The sequence below is a fragment of the Apostichopus japonicus genome, chromosome 20 (assembly GCF_037975245.1).
Source record: "Apostichopus japonicus isolate 1M-3 chromosome 20, ASM3797524v1, whole genome shotgun sequence".
Lineage (NCBI taxonomy): Eukaryota > Metazoa > Echinodermata > Holothuroidea > Aspidochirotida > Stichopodidae > Apostichopus > Apostichopus japonicus.
In genome coordinates this window covers 23,776,425-23,798,005 of record NC_092580.1, presented here as the reverse complement: position 1 = coordinate 23,798,005, position 21,581 = coordinate 23,776,425, and the positions used below count along the sequence as shown (strand labels likewise).

The following is a 21,581-nucleotide window of genomic DNA, read 5'->3' as shown; positions in this document are numbered from 1 at the left end:
AACGATGAAGCGTCGTTACTTCTAGTATTATGTAGAAGCAACATTATTTACTAAGTAACAGATAAAAACTGATCTATTTGAACAGGGGCAGTAGAAGAGGGTTCATTCTGGAGGAGAGGGTGGAGGAAGGCAGATCGGTAGCATGGGCATTGGTAAGGTGGTTTTCATTTCAAGGAGCACCCACAAATTCCAGTATCTGAATGTTTTTCGACAAATTAGCACCTATTAATCTTTTTCACTTACAACTCCATGTTCAGCCCTAGCGAGAAAACACTTTATAGATGATGGCAAGGACGGAGGGTATGAAGAATGGAAGCAAAATTTTGTACTAAGTTGGCTCTATAGAGCCTTGAGTTGCATTATTCTCAATAGACTAAAATGCTTTATCTATATCTGTTACACGGCATAGTGGACAAGCGCAGGCTTAAGATGGGTCCCACTTTCAATAATTGAATCATAATGTCTAGAAATAAACAAGAGACAAATATGAGAAAACAAGGATCATTTCAATTTTCGTTCTTTCTTTTGCAATGCAAAACACAAGTTTTACTGTTTGTGGGAGAAAAAAAAATTGGAGAGAGATAAGGAATATTAAATTTAATTGTTGAAGCTACAATCTTAGGACAGATTTTATTCAAGGAAAGGTTGAAGATTGTAGAACATGTTGTGTTGCAAACCATCAGTAGCTGCTGAGAGTTGTATGTTACTTTTGGTGTCTGATCTAAATTTTTTGTGTTCTTAAATTCTGTGGCAACTGAAGGCCTGTCCTATCACTAAATCAATGACAGCAAAAATGTTGCTTAACCTAGTTATGATGTTACTGTACAAAGTCATATTTAGGATATTACACACTGTATCAGGTATATACTCAATTACAAGGCTAGAGAAGCCAAGCAAACATCCCTTAAAACAGTAGCAGTTTTAATATAAAGAAGAGTATTGGCTTTAAAATTTATAAAGAAACTGACATCATACCTGAGTGAAAGACCAAGTCAAGAATCAAGGATATCAATGATAGGTTTTTCTCCTTGTATGAACCTCTTCAGATAATATTGTATTCATAATACACCTGGCAAACTAACCTTACCTTAAGATTTTAAATACAAGATTTGAACAATATAAACAATATTATTCCTCAGTCAAGTGGAACCGAAGGGAGAGACCATTACAATGTGAATCTGTTGGACAAGATTCATAAATAAATTCCAGAAGACCTTGTTACAATATCACTAGCTGAAAAAATTAAACTGTAGTTTGTTCCCATTGGTAATGTGTTCGGAAAAACCAGAAAATTTAAAATGTTCGAATAACAAAAATTACAATATTTCAGGATGATAATGGCATCCAGTTGTACTAAACAACTTTAATAGTGCATCATCACAAAAGCCATGGGTGGCCGACCTGGGGGAGGGTTCTAGTTTGAACCCCCTTCACCTACCCCTACATGCAATTCTCTTCTACCATGGCCAAAACTTTCTCACAAGGCTCTAACTGAGAAATCAACATCATCCTTTCATATAAAATTTGATACAGCTTTGTAAAGAATCTGTCAAGTCAAGTCAAAATCTGAAAGCAACCGTTATTTTGAACCATAAAATCTTCATAACCATATCAAGTTATCAAATGCAATCTTCATAACTTACATGGATAACACGGTTACCACAGTAAGTTTTTTTCATACTAAGGTACTCAGTGCAGTTATCGCTAATAGACTAGACTATATTTGAAAACCAACAACAATTGTAGTGATATTCCCTACTTTTTTACTATACATACTCTTGGTGGTTTTGTCTGTCATATCATAGCCTATTCTGGAAGTTTAAAACTCATCACCAAATATTTACATGTGCATCACTAGTACTGAAATGCACTTGAATGACATCAAACTAGCTTTCTCTGTGATATGACACTTCTCAACAATGATCAAGTGACATAATAATTTCAACTTTCAAGAATCCTTCATGTCCTTTGGTTGGTTCCTAAGGAGGTCCTGTCAATGTACTACTGGATTAAGCGGCTCTGCTTTAATATTACTTAAATCCAAGGAACTATCTGTGTCATCATCGACTTCACCGATGACAGCTCTGCGGAAAAGAGAGAGAAGCAAAAATCATTTAATTTGGTGACCACCATAGATTAAGAGGTTGTACAATGATCTGAAAAGCTTTCCCTGTAAGTGAATGACATGACAAGAGTGTTATCATCCTTCTAACTCCTCTTGTTGGACTAGACTGTCCCGAGGTGTCTCTGTCTGGCTATAAAGAGTGAACCCCTACAACTGATCACTTTCTCAAATACTGAGTGAGATGAAGGCATTCCATTCAAAACCAGTACAGTACATTTGTGAATCACACAGGGGTTGTTTGAGACCAATGAAAATAACATTTACAAACACATCCTACATCCAATTCGCAATGCAGAGAACAAGAGTTAACCTTCACAAAACCACAGCACTTGCTTATCAACAATGCTCAGCTGCAATTCTGAAGAGGGCAACTGGACAAGAGGTTGAGGCTTGTATGACTAAGGAACCAGTACATATTAAATCAGGTATCCCATCAAGTGTTATCATTGTACACTTGTTATCATTATTATTACTGCTGACTAAAAGGATATCAAAACCAAAGTGTGACTGTTTTACAGAACCGAAATACCAACAGCAAACTTCTCACCCCTTCGAGCTTTATAGTAGTTTCATTGCCCCTTTGAAATTCAGCGAGTGCAGTTGCTTTAATCAAATGCTCATTCTATACCATTTTTATGGTCTTTACACTAACACTGACAATGCCATTGACACACTGACACTAATACTGACTGACAAAGACACTTTCAGTTCTTGTCTTCTATTGTGTTAGAAACTAAATTAGAGCCAATCAATATAACAACTTGACTGCATATATTCCATCTTAATGACAAAAGTACTGCAAGAGACCACTGTACAATTGGATCCTTAAATAATATAAACCACTTACATGTTATCACCACGGATAATGTAGAGACCAAGTACAACCTGTTCCACTCCTTGTGTATTGCTGTAGACCCTCTCGTGGCTTTCGTCCAAAATCAAATTTATAGTTTGATCAAATCCTTTCAATGTTCCCTTCAAAGATTTTAGAAAAGAAAGATGCTTGCTAAAAGACAAATATCAGGGAAGACCAGTTAAGGAGACAAGGGAACACTTTGCTGGGAATCTATCAGATATATGTTCAATATACAGTAGGATATGTATCTGTCATCTGGGAAACATTAGGGAGGGAAAACATAGCTGAGATACTAGAGGACAGACAAATATGTATTGTTTGGTGTTCAAGTATCACAGGAAACTGAATATTGTCCTCTATGACAACTTCAACTAACACTTGCTTTGCATGACATGGGGTTCTTGAAACTCAAGTTAACTTGTTGTTGTGCAACATCACAGCAGAAGATTGGAATGACAAACCAGCATGAATAAAACACCGCTGTTCCATCGACATATTGATTTGTCAAAACAATTTCTTCTTAATGTCTCATATCAATTTGACTTCAAATGACCTACGACCTATTAAAGACAATTTAAGTGTTAATATGGAGCAACTACTTACAAACAATAAAGTATGCCAGTTGTTCACATTGACATACCATTAGGTTCATCCTATCAATGTTACATAAGAGAAAAGGAAAGAAAAAAGCAAGGGAAACAAAATAATAGTTATTAATTTGATTGATTTACCACTATCTGTCTTCCATCATTTGTAATCACTGAAACAGTATCTGAGCAAAATTTAGGTCAAGGGTATATAATTTGTCCATCCATCAATCAGCACAGTAATGTATACACACCTGTATGTTTTATTGACCCATACGTAGTGCAAAGTTTTGAAAATAATTCAGACTTCAGCTTGACATGTGTTGCAACTGGCAATGGAGCATTATACATTGTACAATGAAAATTGGTAGATATTACAAATTTGTAACCAACTTAGTATTAAAACAGTGAAATCTAATTTACATTGCAGTTAGATTCAATACTGGTGCTATGGCCGAGTGGATAAAGGCAGTGGCATTTAGAGCAATGAGACTATAAGCAAGAGGTTCTGGGTTCAATACCCAGCTGGGTCATATAGTAAGGTGGGTTTTTCATCCAAGAACACCTGATGGTTTTCCCATCTGAAATCACATTCTAAATTGTAAAAGATTCCAAATTTGAGACAAAATGTTGAATTGGAAGCCACCCTACGTGTAAGTTGTAATCCATAAGCCCTTGTGGGTTTCTTCCACATTTCTGGTCGCTTTAGCGTCGTAAACAGTACAACTGATTATCATTATTTGTGTAAAAGTAAGTTGGCCTGACGTTTCGATCCTAGCAGGATCTTCTTCAAAGGCTAAATGACAATTATTATTTGTTATTATTTATGTAAAGTTTCCAAGAAGCCTCGATCTTGACAAAGGCTCAGCTATCATGGTTACTGTGCCAGGCTTCAATACCAGAGGAAATCCCGCAGCAACCTTGAAACTTTGAGGGGAATGACACTGAGGAGATGCAACCTTTTATGGCACAGCTGATTGATGCAAGAAATTTAACAAGAAAGCAGCAAACTTCCAAATTTCTGAGATCAAATACACAATTAGGATCATTTTGTGTAATAAGCAACTTTTCAATGTAATAAAATACTTTTGCAATAAGGTAATCAATATGTCGACAACAAATGAAACAAGTCTGAAAACTGTCCCTAGCAAAACCTGCCATTCAGAAAGGTAAGCATATTGTATTCTGCCATTCCAAATGTAAGATAGGCCATGTAGGCTACAACAAGTTTATACCAGTCAACCAAAGTGCAACTTTATAAAGCATCAACCATTTAATTCATCTGTTATCAGCTAAACTGGGAATGGTTAACTCTTATGAACCATACCCTTGAGAATATAGGGTAACATTAACACATTTGATAATTTAGCAGAAAATTGGTGGATATAATCGGAATGTTAGCCTTCTGGCAGTGGCGGAGCATCCATACAGTCAGGGGGGGGGGGCGGATGCCCCCCCTGACGGACTCAAATGGACTACTGGCGCCCTTTTACTTGGGTTTACTAGGTGGTTCACCCTAGACGTTTCATGCAATAGCACAAGCAGCAAAGCTTTTTTTTTGTGTATGTGCAATGTTGGAAGCAGGTGAGACAGGAAATGCAAGTTTTAAAATGTAAGCTACATAGCCTAGCTAATGCTGATTTTGTTGCAGTGTTACAACCCGGCTAGGCTATGATATGAATGAGGTATGTTTCTGAAAATGGTATTGGAAAAGGATACGATCGATGTAGCTCTCCAGTGCATTCGCCATGGTGTCAATACAAGTTACAAGGTTTATTGGCACTTTCTGGGAAGCCTGCCTAAGTTTCGGTTTTCAAAGAAGGCGTTCAGTTGTAGTATGTTGTTGGATCGCGTCAGTCTTTATGTATCTTCTTTACCAATTGAGTTTCAAGCTTGGTAACAGCAATACAGTGAAAATTGTGTAGGCCTAGCTAACCCAACGATTAAGACTCGCGTTGATGTATACATTTGTAGATAGATGTGCACTGTAGAGTGATATTGCCGGAAAGAAATTTTTTTCGTATATATCACTTAAATAATATAATAATATTTAATTTTATCAGTCAAAAAATACATGTCCTCCATTTCATATACTTTCATATATTTAAATTAATTTAATATTTTTTAATATGAGACGAATTTATGTAAATGAAGCGTAGAAGATGAAAATATCAAAATTTAGGGGCATCATTTTTGTTTGTTTGGACTCCGTTAAGCAAAGCGTACCCGGCACGTGGGAACTCCGAAAAGTCAACAATTTTAACCACCTTTTGCTTCAGAAAATCACTTTAAAATGGTAATTTAGCTTACTATTTGTTGTAAATAGGTATAAATCAAACCTGAACCTAGCAACTATATAGTTTTCATATATGTAAGGGTATTCAATATTCCCCTAACCTAAGATTGTTGTGCTTCTTTTTAGTACTTTGTTGTCGGAGGTACCGCCACTGTCGTAATTCTGTCGTTGTATTTGGTTTGATATTAGGGCTAGTTCCGCGAATCGAGCGGTTTTACCATTGCTAAGCTTAGTACTACTAATCGCCTAGGCTACAGTAGAACAGTACTTACATACCAATTCACTTAACACTATAAGTTTTAACATTACAAGTTACCATTCGATTGATCAGTCCAACTTGCTTTCTTTCACGGTAGCTACTGGTACAGTAGCTGGTACAGTACGGTAGTAAGGGTAGGATTTACGTTTGATTCGTCACTCCAGTTTCAAATAAACAATGAAAGTTCCAACTTCCAAGTTGAATTTCAGTTGATTTATTCCCTCTTCTATGAAATTAATGTTCAAAGGATGGTAAATTCAGTTGAATCACACATAGAAATTTGGCAATTAATTTATTGTAATGAGACAACTCTGATTCAAATGGTTATCAAGACCAGATCTCCTGAACTTAGGTGATTAACTGTCACTGCCTAAAGGGAATACTACTACTACTACGACGGGATATGTTGCATCTGAACCGTTGATTGGTTGAACAGCATTACAGCTCCAAAAATATTCATACTTATTACCACTTTGCTCCAAAGAGCCAATCACAAGTGCAGTCAAGAAAACTCGATGTAAGCTACAATGCATGCCAAGATTTCATGAAATTATGTCTGTAGGTAGAGCAGTTGTTTTCTTACGGCAGTATTTGTCCTAGATGCCAGGTTAAGTAACCTGTCATTAACGATCTACTGATTAATTTAAGCAAATCACTAATGTGTCTTAGGTGTTAAATAGAGGTAATATTTTCATATATCAAAGTTATTCAATAATTCAAGTTATTATAATAATAATAATTAACAGTTCTTATATAGCGCAACTTACAATAAAGTCTCGCTGCGCTGTACTTAACCCTTGTAATTGGTAACTTGTCACACCTACACACCAAAGTGTGCACAATTCAAACAATCTCTCCGGGGGCATCACAGTGCACCACAGCCACATGTCCCCTGGGGGACTTCCCATAGGGTGCAGCCACAAACCGGCGCATGCAACTCTATTTACAAGTCACCTCGCAGGTCCCCATTTATACACCTGGGTGAAGAGATGCAATGGAGATAAAGTGCCTTGCCCAAGGAACACAACGCAATGATCTGGCCAGGGCTCGAACCTGTAATCCTTAGATCACAAGTCCACTGCCTTATAGACCGGCAGCCCAGAGCACTTTGATCAAACGAACGAGGTACCAATATCTGAGTATTGGAACATTTGTGGAAAAACCCAGTATATCCAAAAGTGGACGTCTGCCGTGGTCGCTCTGCTGCATGTGGCCCATGGGGCCGGTTAAAGGGGGCCAAAAAATGCATCTGATCAAACGAACGAGGTACCACTTGAAACAAATGTCAACTTAATGCATGAATGCCACATAGTACTGAATGGCCCATGACAGACAAATTTTCTGCTGCAAAGGGCCCGCCAGACGCCCCAAAAGGGCCCCTAAAAATGCATCTGATCAAACGAACGAGGTACCACTTGAAACCAATGTCAACTTAATGCATGAATGCCACAAAGTAATGAATGGCCCATGCCAGACAAACTTTCTGCTGCTAAGGGCCCGCCAGACGCCCCCAAATATGGCCCAAATGCCCATTATCGTAGCATTGACCCAGATTAAATATGCAAGGTACCACTCAAAACCGGTTTGGAATGTTCGGGTTGACCTTACAGACTATGGAAATAATCATGCCAGACAAATTTTCTGCTACAAAGGGCCCGCCAGACGCCCCAAAAGGGCCCCTTAAAATGAATTTGATCAAACGAACGAGGTACCACTTGAAACCAATGTCAACTTAATGCATGAATGCCACAAAGTAATGAATGGCCCATGCCAGACAAATTTTCTGCTGCTAAGGGCCCTCCAGACGCCCCTAAATATGGCCCAAATGCCCATTATCGTAGCATTGACCAAGATTAAATATGCAAGGTACTACTCAAAACCGGTTTAGAATGTTCGGGTTGATCTTACAGACTATGCAAATAATCATGCCAGACAAATTTTCTGCTACAAAGGGGCCAATAGACACACTAAAAAAAATGGCCCCCAAATGGGCTATGATCAATCATAGTTGGTACCACAAAAAACCAATATCAAATGCAAAGGTACTTTCCACAGATTAAAGAACTGCCAATGCAAGACAAATTTTCTTCTGCATAGGTCCCACCAGATAGAAAGAATAGGTTGCCCAATGCGGCCCTATATGGGCCTAATGGATTGTATATTGATGCAGAATATATGTGCCTTGTGACATGACATTTGTAACATTCCACAGAGTAAAGAAATGCCAATGCAATACAAATTTTCTTCTGCAAAAGGCCCTCCACATGTAAAAGAAATATGCAGTTTAAATAGTTAAGATGCCACAAGAAACCAATCTATAACAATCAAGAACATCCTGAATTATTCAAATGCCTTCCCGCTACATAGGCCAATGGAATAATGAGATTAGTATACTAGTAGGTGTATCAATTACTGAACATTTCATTGAGCAAAACAAAAATGACGTGAACTCAGTCTTTGAGGGAGATCCTGACAGTTATAATGCATTCTCAAATCCATTCTTGTTCCTTTTATCTATTCTTTTTCCTTTTATCCAGTCAGTACTTTGTATCGTGAGCAGTGTTTAACTTGACAGTTACTTTGTTTCGCTGGAAACACTGGAGCAGATTAAAATCAGTTTATGTATTGTAAATAAGAAACCAAAAATCATTTTGTATCTTAAAACACTGTGTTTACGTTAGCATTGTAAATCTACAAAGTTTAAAATCTTGAGAAAGAACGCTTAAGTGTCATCTTAAGACATACATGTAGTCGAACAAAAGAGATTGTTTTGTTTCTTAAGCTCAGACAAAGAAACAATTATCAAACAATGGTGAAAATGCTTTATAACGTGTACTTAACGATAAAGGTTTGGGTTGAAAGTAATGCTTCAATTATGTATCTTTTAAAAACCATATTGGACAGTTTCAAGTTGAAACTGTCCAATATGGTTTTTAAAAGATACATAATTGAAGCATAGAAATGTATATGTACCTTTATGCTAGGTACACTCTTTAAAGGACTTAAAATGCTAAGATTGAACAAACAAATACTGATATCACCACGTATGACTCCATTCCCTGATGCAAAATATAAAATGAGTAATTGGCGTATATTACTCCATCTTGGTCTTTTAGAACTTCCATCATTACACTAATTCAATTCGAATAGCTTGTAACAAGTCCAACAAATAGATGTGGCATCCATTTTTCAGAAATATGAATGCTAGATGAGGGTTTTTGTTTTCATCTATGAAGGGATCTTTTACCTTTGAAGAAAGTCATCTTGCTAGTTTAAAATGTACTAAAATCATAATTGGCAAAGATAGTAACAAAAGATCATTATGTGATTACTCTGAACATGACACATGTTAGGTTCGAAGTATAAGAACTGAGAATTCATGTCTCTTGACAGTGATTAAACACTGGAGTGTGTGCATTGTAAAAAGACACTGCATTTGCCATTCAGACAGATCTCTAAGTTTATGAAAATTAAGTATTCCCATGAACTTGATTCTAAAAAGACAATGGAAGCTCAAATCAATGTTTCATTGTCGGAGTCATCACTCCAAGATGGTTCAGTACTTGAATCATCGCCATCAAACTCGGAAGCCACGTCTGGTCGGCTACTTTGAAAATCTTCGCTCAGTTCCCCCTCTTGGAATAGATGATCTGGGAGAGCCGGTCCCTCAAACCAGTCAGGGCTGTAGCACCCATTCTTGCTCTTCCAACCGTAGTTCTGTGGATCCAAGCCAGGCAAGACTCTTCCTCAGAGTGTTAGAATTATAATGTGGGGAACTGTAATTTTTGCCCAGGCCAGCAAATCCCAAAATATTTAGAGGCTTAGGTGAAAGTGTTATCTTTACTTTGCTTAGAGCAGCGAATAGCTAAATAAGATAAAACACTGGTCTTGTGTACAGTAACTCCAATTTATGCTGGAAACAATATAATCATGAGCTTGAAATGTCATGTTACAAGGCACATATATCCAATTCTTTAGACCCATATATAGGGCCACATTGGGCCACCTATTCTTTCTATCTGGTGGGACCTATGCAGAAGAAAATTTGTCTTGCATTGGCAGTTCTTTACTCTGTGGAAAGTACCTTTGCATTTAATATTGTTTTTGTGTGGATCCAAACCGGTTTTGAGTGGTATCTTGCATATTTAATCTGGGTCAATGCTACGATAATGGGCATTTTGGGCCATATTTGGGGGCGTCTGGTGGGCCCTTAGCAGCAGAAAATTTGTCTGGCATAGGCCATTCAGTACTTTGTGGCATTCATGCATTAAGTTGACATTGGTTTCAAGTGGTACCTCGTTCGTTTGATCAAATTCATTTTAAGGGGCCCTTTTGGGGCGTCTGGCGGGCCCTTTGTAGCAGAAAATTTGTCTGGCATAATTATTTCCATAGTCTATAAGGTCAACCCGAACATTCCAAACCGGTTTTGAGTGGTACCTTGCATATTTAATCTGGGTCAATGCTACGATAATGGGCATTTGGGCCATATTTGGGGGCGTCTGGCGGGCCCTTAGCAGCAGAAAATTTGTCTGGCATGGGCCATTCATTACTTTGTGGCATTCATGCATTAAGTTGACATTGGTTTCAAGTGGTACCTCGTTCGTTTGATCAGATGCATTTTTAGGGGCCCTTTTGGGGCGTCTGGCGGGCCCTTTGCAGCAGAAAATTTGTCTGTCATGGGCCATTCAGTACTATGTGGCATTCATGCATTAAGTTGACATTTGTTTCAAGTGGTACCTCGTTCGTTTGATCAGATGCATTTTTTGGCCCCCTTTAACCGGCCCCAGGGGCCACATGCAGCAGAGCGACCACGGCAGACGTCCACTTTTGGATATACTGGGTTTTTCCACAAATGTTCCAATACTCAGATATTGGTACCTCGTTCGTTTGATCAAAGTGCTCTGGGCTGCCGGTCTATTACCCTGACCACAACGCCCTCAATGAATGCTCATCTCGTAATTCTAAATATTCTGTCAGAGATTGTCACTGCAGTGAAGCAAATGTATCATGGAATGCCCCCAAAACATTTGTGACAGAATTTCTATGAGCACTTGCTAATATCTACTTATCATTCCACAGACGCAGTCTATGCCCCTGAACCCTAAGCCCTTTCTGAATGGGTTGACTGGTAAACCGGTTATGATTAAGCTGAAGTGGGGAATGGAATACAAAGGATACTTGGTTTCTGTAGATGGTTACATGAACCTACAGGTGAGTTTTGCCTTACTGTATGCAAGATGCAATCCTAAAGTTCTGTCATGAAAGGCATTAAGGAATTCCCTTCAAATTGGAAAAATAACATGTATCTATTCCTAAATGGCAGCTCTCTCCGATTTAGCTTGCTAGGTATCATCTAAGTCAACAATCAAAGTTTGTTTTTAAAAGGAAACGTTTTTTTCTGTGGAATTGGGCAAGAGATTTTTCTTGAATTCCAAATGATTGCCTCTGTAGTTGGATTTGGTCTCTAATAGTGAAAGAGAGATATTTGGAGGCTTTGCATAAGCAAATTACTATAGTTTGTTCCAAGTCCAGAATAGCTTTCCACTCTTATTTATTTGCAGTGCATACCAGATTTCCATGTAGATGGTTGGAATGAATTCTTTTTCTCTGGATATTACATATCCCTCTAGTTGCTTCTGTAGCAAGCATCATTTTCATTCACTTTTTCATCTTTCGTAATTAAATTGTATTTACCTAAATCCCTTCTGCAAAGTTCTATTTTTATTCTTTTGCAGCTGGCAAACACAGAAGAATACATTGATGGTGCATTCACTGGTAATCTAGGAGAAGTTTTAATAAGGTGAGAAAATTTTACCAATTTTTGTTGATGGCAATCTTCTGGAATTGAGTAAAATACACTATTAGCTGTTGAGCATTGTCAAGTGCAAGATTTGCATGGTTGTGTTAGATAATGTCAAGTAGTATAACAGAAGTGTCCATCACCTTTGCTTACTGTGCTGAATACCTCAAATAGTAATAGAGAGGGTTTGCGTAGTGAGCGATTTACTTCACTTGATGTAAATTTCTAGCTTATATCTTGCAAGGGGAGGGTTGATTTGGCCAGGCGGATGGACAAGTAGAATATTGTTTGTGTGAATTCAAGTAAAAAAAATTCAAGTTTGAATAGACGATTTGCTCAAAGTATATTACATTCCAATTGAGTAAAGTTTTTCATTACAATTTTCCACCACCAGATGTAACAATGTGATGTACATAAGAGGTGTAGAAGAAGAGGAGGAAGATGGTGAAATGAAGGAATAACATCAGCAGATTATGTGTGTGTAAATAGAGGACATTGACTCTCAATGGCAGTAGTATGATCCATAACAGCAGACTCAATAGTAATCATGCCACGAGGGTGGATGCTTGAGGATGTAATTGGCTGTCAATCCATATGACCAATGGTGTCCTGTCTTCCTAATTCTGGGAATCACTTAACGATGCTGGTGTGGTTACATAAAGGAAGACATTTGGATCATCATTAGTCTGGTTGGAATATATTTGGTACAAAGCTAACAAAATGGTCTCATACTGTGTTCAGTAAGGAAATAACATCTTCTTAAAATGATGCTGGTTATGTCATATGCTATGACTCCATTTATAAGCTTTGATAACTTCTTTGACCAAGTGAACTTTTGTTGAATATATTTCATTGAAAGTACAATTTTGTTTTTACTTAGTAAGGAAATATTCTTGGAGTCCGGACAGATTGATTAAGCGAGACTTCTAAATTGTTTTCAGTTACAAAGAAAGGAAAAAGCTCCTCATATTTTCAAATGGTCTTTATTTTTACGGTAATTAATTTGAGTTAGAATATGCTGTTGTCAAGAATGGTTATCAGACATTAACCAAGTACATGTTGGGATGATCACTGCTGTAAGATTTATGATTCCGTCGGAAGGTATGATACGTCAAATGTCTTATAGTTGATACGTGAGAGATTCGTGACACGTGTGTAGATTCACGGAAATGTAAACTTGTAAGTACTTTGTTAGTTTTTTTTTATCAGTTTATAAGACATGATTGTGGGTAGTCAGGAAATCATTTGTCTTGTAACACAGTCAATCGTAGAGCATTTTGTCGTGTAATGCCAAAACTATGTGTGTATGCAGTCTTAGCATTGGCATTAACCCTGTGATGCGCCTGTTCCATATAAATGAATTTGAAACATTGACTTACTTATAAACATTAAATTAATTCCCTCACGGTGGAGATGTAACAGGTTTTTCTCTTTAGGCTTAAGGTTCGTTAGCAATGTGACTGATTCCATTTACACTGCAGTTTAATTATGTATTTTCGGTTTAAGTGCTGCTGTTGATTTGGTATTTAGCATGTTATTGTACATATGTTAATGTCATGTTTATATGTATGTTCATAGGTCAACATGGCACCAAATGGTTCTTCGATTTGATTATTCTTCTCTGGTTTACAAAGTGATGTAAATTTGCAAAGCTCCTCATTTTATTAAGAATCTTTTTTCTTTGTAATAATAAATAAAAAGTTGAAACACTCATTCACTATTGTATCTTCAATTTTTGTTTTTTCTTGTATGAGAAGAGACCTCATGTGTATAGCTTCATATCATCTTAGTGTGAGGAAATATTGGAGGTTATCTGTGTCAACAAGTGAATAATAATGATATGTAAAACTTTATCTCATCAGTAGCCATTACACAGTTCTTTGTTTAAAGTGACTGGAGTGATTTTTTAATTTTCCTTGTTCTGTAATTGTATATCAATTTGTGAAATTGTTCAACAGCTATCCATACATTCCATTCCAAAGGAGAAGCATATTTTTTTTTTAGTTGACAAAGGGTCAATTAATAAAATTCATCCCTTTTATCCATTTAACAGGAATGAAGAGCCTTTCATATCTGAATTGACAGTAAAGGAAAGTTTGACATTTTGAGTTGGGGGGGGGGGGGGGGACTGGGAAATATGTGGATGAAAGAAAAATTAGAAAGAAACATGAATAATTTAAGATCATGACAAAATGTCCTTGGTACTCTTTATTGGCCAAATCTTTTTGAATACAAGGCACAAAAACAGCCTCTTATTATGATGAAGTTAAAAGCAGATAATTGAGGTGGAACTAAAGACCACACCGATGAAAATAACATGTAGAATTGACTGCTCAACTAGCCCCTAATAGTACACACAAAAGACCAGTAGTAACTTCTCATGCATTTTACACGGGCAGGTCTGTATGCAATAAATGATAGTGTATTAAAGTAACAATTCAATAATCCAATTCATGAAATATGATTGGCTTGCCCAAGTCTTGAGAATATCTCAAAAAATTTCAAAAACATAAACATGAATTAGCTCAAATATTGATATGTATTGGATACTGTGAGTGATACGGCTGAACAAAATTGAATTGAAGTGTTTTAATTAGACTGACCAGTCACGCATAACAAACTGACCATTGGTAGACAAAAAAAGTTCACAAATATTTCAACGCTTCAGTTAGATGAAAAGGAAATAAGCTATTTCAGATTCTTTACATTTTAAGGCAAAATGCTACCTTGTGCATAATATGTACTTTGACGTTTGAAACTCAAAAACGTCTGAAAACAACAAGAAAATGTAGTATATTGAGCAGAAAATGACAAGACGCAAACATAGTTGAACAGCAAAGAATGGAAACCTCAGGATTTGCTAACTTTCTTCTTTAATTGAAGCTAGCACATATTTCAACTTTATGACAGTTGCATTTCATTCATTGTCGCATCACCCCTAGACAGTTGAAATTCCCAGCAAAAGCATACACGAGAAGGACCAGCAGAGGTAAACAAGTAAATAGTTTTCACTGCTTTCTGAAAGCAGGGAGCTAGTTAAGACCAGTTTTAAATCTTTTAAACCTCCTTGCTAATACAATAATGTAATAACACACATTAATGGCCACCATTTCTGCTTACAGTGAGGACATTCAGTGTACATCAAAGCCTTAATGCACTGTTGCATTTGCGTTCGGATTTATTAGCACAACGTTGTAACTGTAGTGATACGTAGAACTTTGTGAAAGAGCGCCTCCCCTCGGAGCATAGTAAACATGACAGAATCTAAATATGCAGAAATTATGTAATATTAAAAGTAGAAATGGAGGCAGGAATGGGTACAACTTCAAGTGTTATGGTACATGGATTGAGCACATATTGCACTGTAACTTGATTAATGTGCCCCCCCCCCCAAAAAAAAACAACCCAAAACCACATAATATTATCATCATACTTCACACATTTGAATCACAGGTGTAGGTTACATAGAAGTAGCAACCAGGTACATTTATGTGAGTGTGGAGATTGGAGAAGAAATACATATATTTTTCAGAGATTGAGAAATGTGTGAAGATGAATAGCTATATATTAAGGAGAATAAAGTTAATCATGACATACTCAGACATAAATACATATACAGATACAAGGCACTGCTTGGTTTAGACTTAAAAGTTTCAAGGAAGATTCATTTGTAGCACACATGAAAAGTCCACAAGATTGGAAACAAAATGTTAAAACATCTGGTGTTCATAAAACTTTACTCTGCTTACATTGACTGTGATCTTTATGGCTTGGTATGGACGACCTCTCCCTTCTTTACAACATGAAGAATCAACTGATCAGCGCAAGCCAGCTGATAAATGAGGTGTTCCCATCTGTAAGGTAATGCAATAGGGTAAACAACACTGATATAATAATTAACAATGAAAATAATTATCTGTTAGTTTATCCATCCTCAACTGAACGTCAGTCACCCGTCCGCCACTTGCCCTCTTTCATCCTCACACAGTAGTAGCACATTCTTGCACTAAAACTGAACATTAGACCATTATGTCTAATGTTTTCCACTTTTTGGGGTAGATCCCCAGGCTCCTTTTACATGTGGCTTCAACAGCACAAGGGCCATACTGCATCAATTCTAAAATCCTGGATCTGTACCCTACAAGGGATTCAAAATATGTAACTTAAATAAGAAAGTCTCCAATAACCTACTACATACTTTCTCCTCAGTAATTTCATCTCTTTATTCCTTTCATCCCACTGCCCTTTTATCTGTCTAATTTTACTCTCTTCATTGTTCAATGGTCTAATTAATTAATTCTGTACTATCTGTTTATGTTCCTTTCAGTTTGCCTTTGAAGAATATCCTGCTAAAGAGTCACATCTGCTAAATTTTCATATATTTTGTTCTAATTTGTAAAATATCTGCATTTGAGCTATTAACCTTTGATAAAAAATCCATTCTAATTCTAATTCCATTTTTGCATATTTGATAGAGCAATTCCCAACTAAAAAAAATTAAATTCCTTTTTTTTTAAATTTAATAGATCTTTACTTGTATCAATTTTTATCTTCTTTTTTATGAACTTCTCTAAGATCCTGAAAACAAAAAGTTTCGTTAATCAAAGCTCAGTGAAGAATGATCAAAATCAACAATCATTTTAATGTAGAGAAATGAATAGCTAACCTTGTTATATCTGCTACAATGAGGTCTCCAATTTTCCCAACCTCTAATGATCCATGGGTTTCAGCTCTACCTACTGAAGCGGCAGCATTTATGGTCGCTGCTACTAAAGATTCTTCCATTGACATTCGCATGATAACACAGGCTAGATGCATTGTCAGTACCTTTAGCATATTTAAAAAACAAAAACAAGAAAAAAAAGGAGAAAATGAGTCATATTTCATCTGTATTGTAGGAAATCTCTTAAATATAAATGGTTGCTTCTGTTACTTTGAATAGTATTATGTTCCACATGAACATAATTTGGTTTATCATAAAATACTGAGGTTCTTCGTAGAAGAATATCATGTACATATCTGCATTGTTTTCAAGAAGCAAATCTGGCAAATTTCAACTGAAATTTTCTATGCAATACCAGGGAACTTCCTTCTGGAAAAATTATCTCCTACCCAATCTTATGAATCATTCAACTTTACAAAAATATAAGAATCACTTTAAAGCTGTTCCATACAAGATAACTGCCAGTAACTTACCATGGACAAGCAGAATGCATTAGGATTGAAATCAGTACCTAGAGCAATAGGAACGCCAGCATCTATCATTTTACGTACTGGAGGAGGCACAAGTCTCAGTATATATGCTGTTGTTGGTAATATCACTGCAATGGATCCTGCTTTTGCCATGGCCTCAATACCTCTGTCATTTACCTTTTCCAAGTGACTGATGGCTCGAGCTTTGAGACTTGCTCCAAGCTGTACAGACAAAATGTACCAATAAATGAAAAGTTTTCAAAATAAGAAAGGGAGAAAATTCAAAGCTGTTGCTCCAAAGATTAAAAAGCAATTAAAACACTAAAAATACTAGGGAAGAGATAGCGTTCACAGGGTTGATGCATACCAAATGCACTCAATATTAAGGTTTCAATCTGGTCAAATTAGTGGAAGAAACAGATGAATTTGTATAATTCTTAGAAATGAAACCACTTGTTTTGAGAAAGATGTTTGCAAAAAAGACATTCTGAATATACATTGTATCTAGTTCTCAGTGATGACAGACATAAATAAACAAAGTAAATGTCTTTCACTGCAAAAATCACCCACCTCTCCAGAACCCAAGTCAGTAAGCTCATCACCGTGGAAGTTGATAGCAAGGCCTCCATTCACTCCTGCTTTCAGAATTTGTTCGGTCTGCTCACGGTTGAAGACACCTTTTTCGCAAAACACGTCAATATTTTCTACATGCAGGTCTCCTGTTTTGTTGAGGTCTAAGACTGCTGGAAGTTGGTTCTCTAGTACATCCTTTGTTGCATCTTCTGCAGTTTTGCCTCTGAAAGATTAAAAATGTAATCTCTTTGTGTTTCAAAAGGAATTAAAAAGCCAACAATATTCTTTGGTTTGGACTCTGAAGTTTCAGTGAAAGCAGAACACAAAATTGAGCAAGTCTGAAACCTAAAATGAATAATTTAGTGATCAAATGTAATGTAGTACTTTTCAGGTTTATGAAGTTATTTCTCGCTACTACTTCAAAATGTACTCTTCAGTTTACAAAATTAACAATACATATTTGCATTGTGTAGAAAAATGCTAATTTTGCATACCATTTTGCTACGTGATACACAGATAAACTATTTCTTGGAATATGCAATATTTCTACATTTCAAAACTAATTGATAGATGTTTTCACTAAAGAACGAAGATCTAAGGATTGAAATTTATCATCTTACTTGGGTACAGCATGAGCTCCACAGAAGGTACTGGATATTTCAATTGGAACCTCCTTTCTAGCTCTCTCTAAGACTCTGAGCATTTTCAACTCATTCTCTGTGTCCAAACCATAGCCGCTCTTACACTCCACTGTCGTTGTCCCATAGCGGATCATAGACTGCAAACGATCTTTAAAACTCGCCAGAAGTTCGTCTTCAGAAGCTTCCTGAGTTTTACCCGTTGTGAAGTGGATACCACCTCCAGCTGCATGAATCTCTTCATAACTGGCTCCTCCCAACTTCAAATAAAGAAAATAGAGTAATTTTAAGGAGAACATTGTTTTTCATAGTTTCAACAACAACAAAAAACTTCAAAATACTGTTTATATGTACTGTTAATAATATACTGTTCCTAATAAAAAATTTGATTGCTTTGAGAAGTCGCAATTTAACAGAGTTATGAACATAGTTATCAAATAAGTTATAATATATGAGTGAATATAATGTTAAAACTATTGCAAAGAAGCTAGACTGGTGTAACTACCCAAGGCTTGGATTATACATTGATGACCTATTCCAAAGTATAGGAATAATGAGCATGATCAGACCTCTTATAACTGAATCTAGCAGAAGATTGTTACGGAACTTACGGTACCTTTACTGTGTACAACTGCTTGGATATGATTGCTTGAATCTGTTACCTACCTTCATAGCAAACTCATGTACTCTGTCCCCAGCCCAGACAGGATGAGTGTGGCCGTCTATGAGACCTATATGGGATAGAGACAGAAAAACAGATTAATAGAGTGAAAAAACAGTTAAACATCTGAGAAGGCCCATCTTGGTCAGTGGTGAATCTCTGGTTTGTGAAAGCTTGTACTTAGGAATCCAAACATATGTACTGTAACTGACAAGTTATGGTATAACAAAAAGGATGTAGCTTTCATGGATTTCTTTAAGTTAGAAGTAAAGAACTAAGCAAAGTTGATTCAAATTGGATCATATAGATGTAGATACAACAGCTTACAAGCTTTGTCCAAAACAGCTATCTTTTGGTGGCAACATTGTATCAAGTCATGGTAAAAAAAATTATAATCAGTATGTGGATTATATAGCTAAAGGTGTCAATCAATCACCTTTAACATTTTATATTTTATTATGCGGCAATGGTGCTTCCTAACTTCAGCTCTTTTTTGCCATATTTTTCGTTGTTGAACTAATGTCCCTTTCTGCCTTCTATACATAATAAAAACAATTTTTATTTCATCCTTACCTGGTAATATACACTTTCCTGTAGCATCAATTTCTTGATCAAAGGTATAACTTCCAAAGTCTCTCATGACTACCGAGTGGTGATCAATGGCTGTTATGTTACCTTCTCTGTTAAAGGAAATAAAAAAGGATATATATACTTTTAAATATTGTATTTCAAACAGAATGATAGCCTTACCCTGCAAGATTTGTTAAAGCACGGCATGATGCTTCTTACTGGTAATGACAACATGATCAATGTAACAAGTGAAAGCTGTGAATGTCAGTCACATGTCAGCCTATGATTTCTAACTTACAAGATTTTGTTGAGAAAGTAAGAGGGCCTGACATTTCGATCCTAGCAGGATCTTCTTCAGAGGCTGAACGACAAATAACAGTCACCAGAAGTGACAAAAACATTTTTTTGGCCCTTCTGTTACTGTATTTGTCATTCAGCCTCTGAAGGAGATCCTGCTAGGGTCAAAATGTCTGGCCCTCTTACTTTTACACATTCTCTTTCACAGGCTCTTTAGTGGATAAGCAGTTTTCTAACAGTTTTGTTTTATTAAGATTATGTTGGGGTATGCTGTCTTAACTCATCACAATTTCCTTTTTTTACTTACCTGTTAATGACTATACTGATTCCATCTTTATTACTTTCATTGAGAATGGACAACTTCTTCATCCCTGCTCCTGTTAGTATCCTCTCTCCTTTACTACACACTTGAACCACCTGCTTGGCATTCTTCACCAATAGTCTGAAATGTTTTTCCATACTGCTGGCTAGGTTTTGCTCCTTATTATTGTCTGAAAATTAAAATTAGGATTGGCAATTTGTCAAAAACAGGAACCAGAGCCATTTTGTGACCACAAAGAAAATACTTCCTGCAATCAACATCACATAATAAAGCTCAATGTTATAAACCCCATAATCCTTGTCTATGGGCATCAAAAAAGAAAAAAGAAACAACAAGAATAATATGTTAATTTCACTATAGGAAGATCTGACTTTATTATGTTAAACACCAAAAATGACAAATTTGGCCAGAGAAAAATGAATCGTCCAGCCCAACGTCAATTTGAATGGCCTAACAATTTTGAGATAATCTAAGTAGCTGAAAAGGTTAAATTCCCAATTTAGAGAACATTTCAATTTCAACCATGTCACAATATATGTAGGTTAGTCCCACTCTGCAGGGCTTGCACATCGGTAAAAACATTGGAATTTTGTTTGACTATGTTTCACGCCCTAATGTTCATCCAGGAGACCCCATCGAAATAACAGCAAATTTGTATATGGCATTTTTTCAATTGATTTGGCTGCCAATTTGGCCGGTTACATCACAGAATAAATGGTACCCTGCATGAACTGACCTGGTCCACACCATATTCTTTTCATTTTACTTTCAGTGTATTTCACAGGTTGCGAGTATGAAATGTTTAAAACACAAAACTTTATAGGCCTTTATACCAAACATATAACTGTTCATGTATTTCACTTAGCCTACATTTGTTTTTAACAAATTTTCAAATAACTATTGGCAAATAAGGCTGTTATACAGTACATTTTTCACTGGCACACCATTTGAACCGGTCCTGTTGGTAATACAACCCACTACTGTCTGAACTTAACCACTGTATCTGAACATAGCCTAACATTTACAACAAAAACTCCAATCGCTTATATAGGAGGTCCCAACCTCTGCTACACAATACAATATATATTGTGTTGCATACCTTGGGAACTCCTATAAGTTAGTCTAGCTAGGCTAGCCTATAACTTGAAGCATGGGATGGTAATATCACTTGTCAGGGTAATATACTTCCATGACTGCAGCTACATCGACAAGTTGCAGCTGTATATCTCGTGAGAACGTTACTGCAGTCTACAATGATGACTACCTACATGTCAGTGATGGAATTTCGTTACATCAAAGAATTTCTATCGAGTGCATCGACACGATCTCCCAGATTCGGATCTGTGAAGTCTCCGTTTTTTAATAATATTAGCATACGTTGCAATTTGTAAACAACGTAGTAGA

General features: G+C 36.5%; 3 protein-coding genes across 3 annotated transcripts; 1 reads left to right on the top strand and 2 right to left on the bottom strand.

Annotated features, from left to right (window-relative positions):
- Positions 1 to 510: 510 nt before the first annotated feature.
- Positions 511 to 5,550, bottom strand: LOC139962232 (U6 snRNA-associated Sm-like protein LSm8). Its single transcript, XM_071962251.1, has 4 exons — positions 5,288 to 5,550; positions 3,713 to 3,753; positions 2,973 to 3,100; positions 511 to 2,084 (listed from the first exon to the last, which is right to left on the bottom strand). Exons 1-4 carry the CDS (start codon positions 5,316 to 5,318, stop codon positions 1,994 to 1,996), a joined length of 291 nt encoding a protein of 96 aa, XP_071818352.1. The 5' UTR covers positions 5,319 to 5,550; the 3' UTR covers positions 511 to 1,993.
- Positions 5,551 to 5,704: 154 nt separating this feature from the next.
- Positions 5,705 to 13,636, top strand: LOC139962233 (small nuclear ribonucleoprotein F). The gene is made up of 4 exons (XM_071962252.1): positions 5,705 to 5,864; positions 11,203 to 11,334; positions 11,859 to 11,923; positions 12,318 to 13,636. The coding sequence occupies exons 1-4, from the start codon at positions 5,862 to 5,864 to the stop codon at positions 12,382 to 12,384; spliced, it is 267 nt and encodes an 88-aa protein (XP_071818353.1). The 5' UTR covers positions 5,705 to 5,861; the 3' UTR covers positions 12,385 to 13,636.
- Positions 13,637 to 14,113: 477 nt separating this feature from the next.
- Positions 14,114 to 21,576, bottom strand: LOC139962230 (probable imidazolonepropionase). Its single transcript, XM_071962248.1, has 9 exons — positions 21,446 to 21,576; positions 20,163 to 20,346; positions 19,562 to 19,668; positions 18,994 to 19,058; positions 18,310 to 18,587; positions 17,687 to 17,912; positions 17,120 to 17,338; positions 16,590 to 16,750; positions 14,114 to 15,777 (listed from the first exon to the last, which is right to left on the bottom strand). Exons 2-9 carry the CDS (start codon positions 20,312 to 20,314, stop codon positions 15,687 to 15,689), a joined length of 1,299 nt encoding a protein of 432 aa, XP_071818349.1. The 5' UTR covers positions 20,315 to 20,346; positions 21,446 to 21,576; the 3' UTR covers positions 14,114 to 15,686.
- Between the last annotated feature and the right edge of the window lie 5 nt (positions 21,577 to 21,581).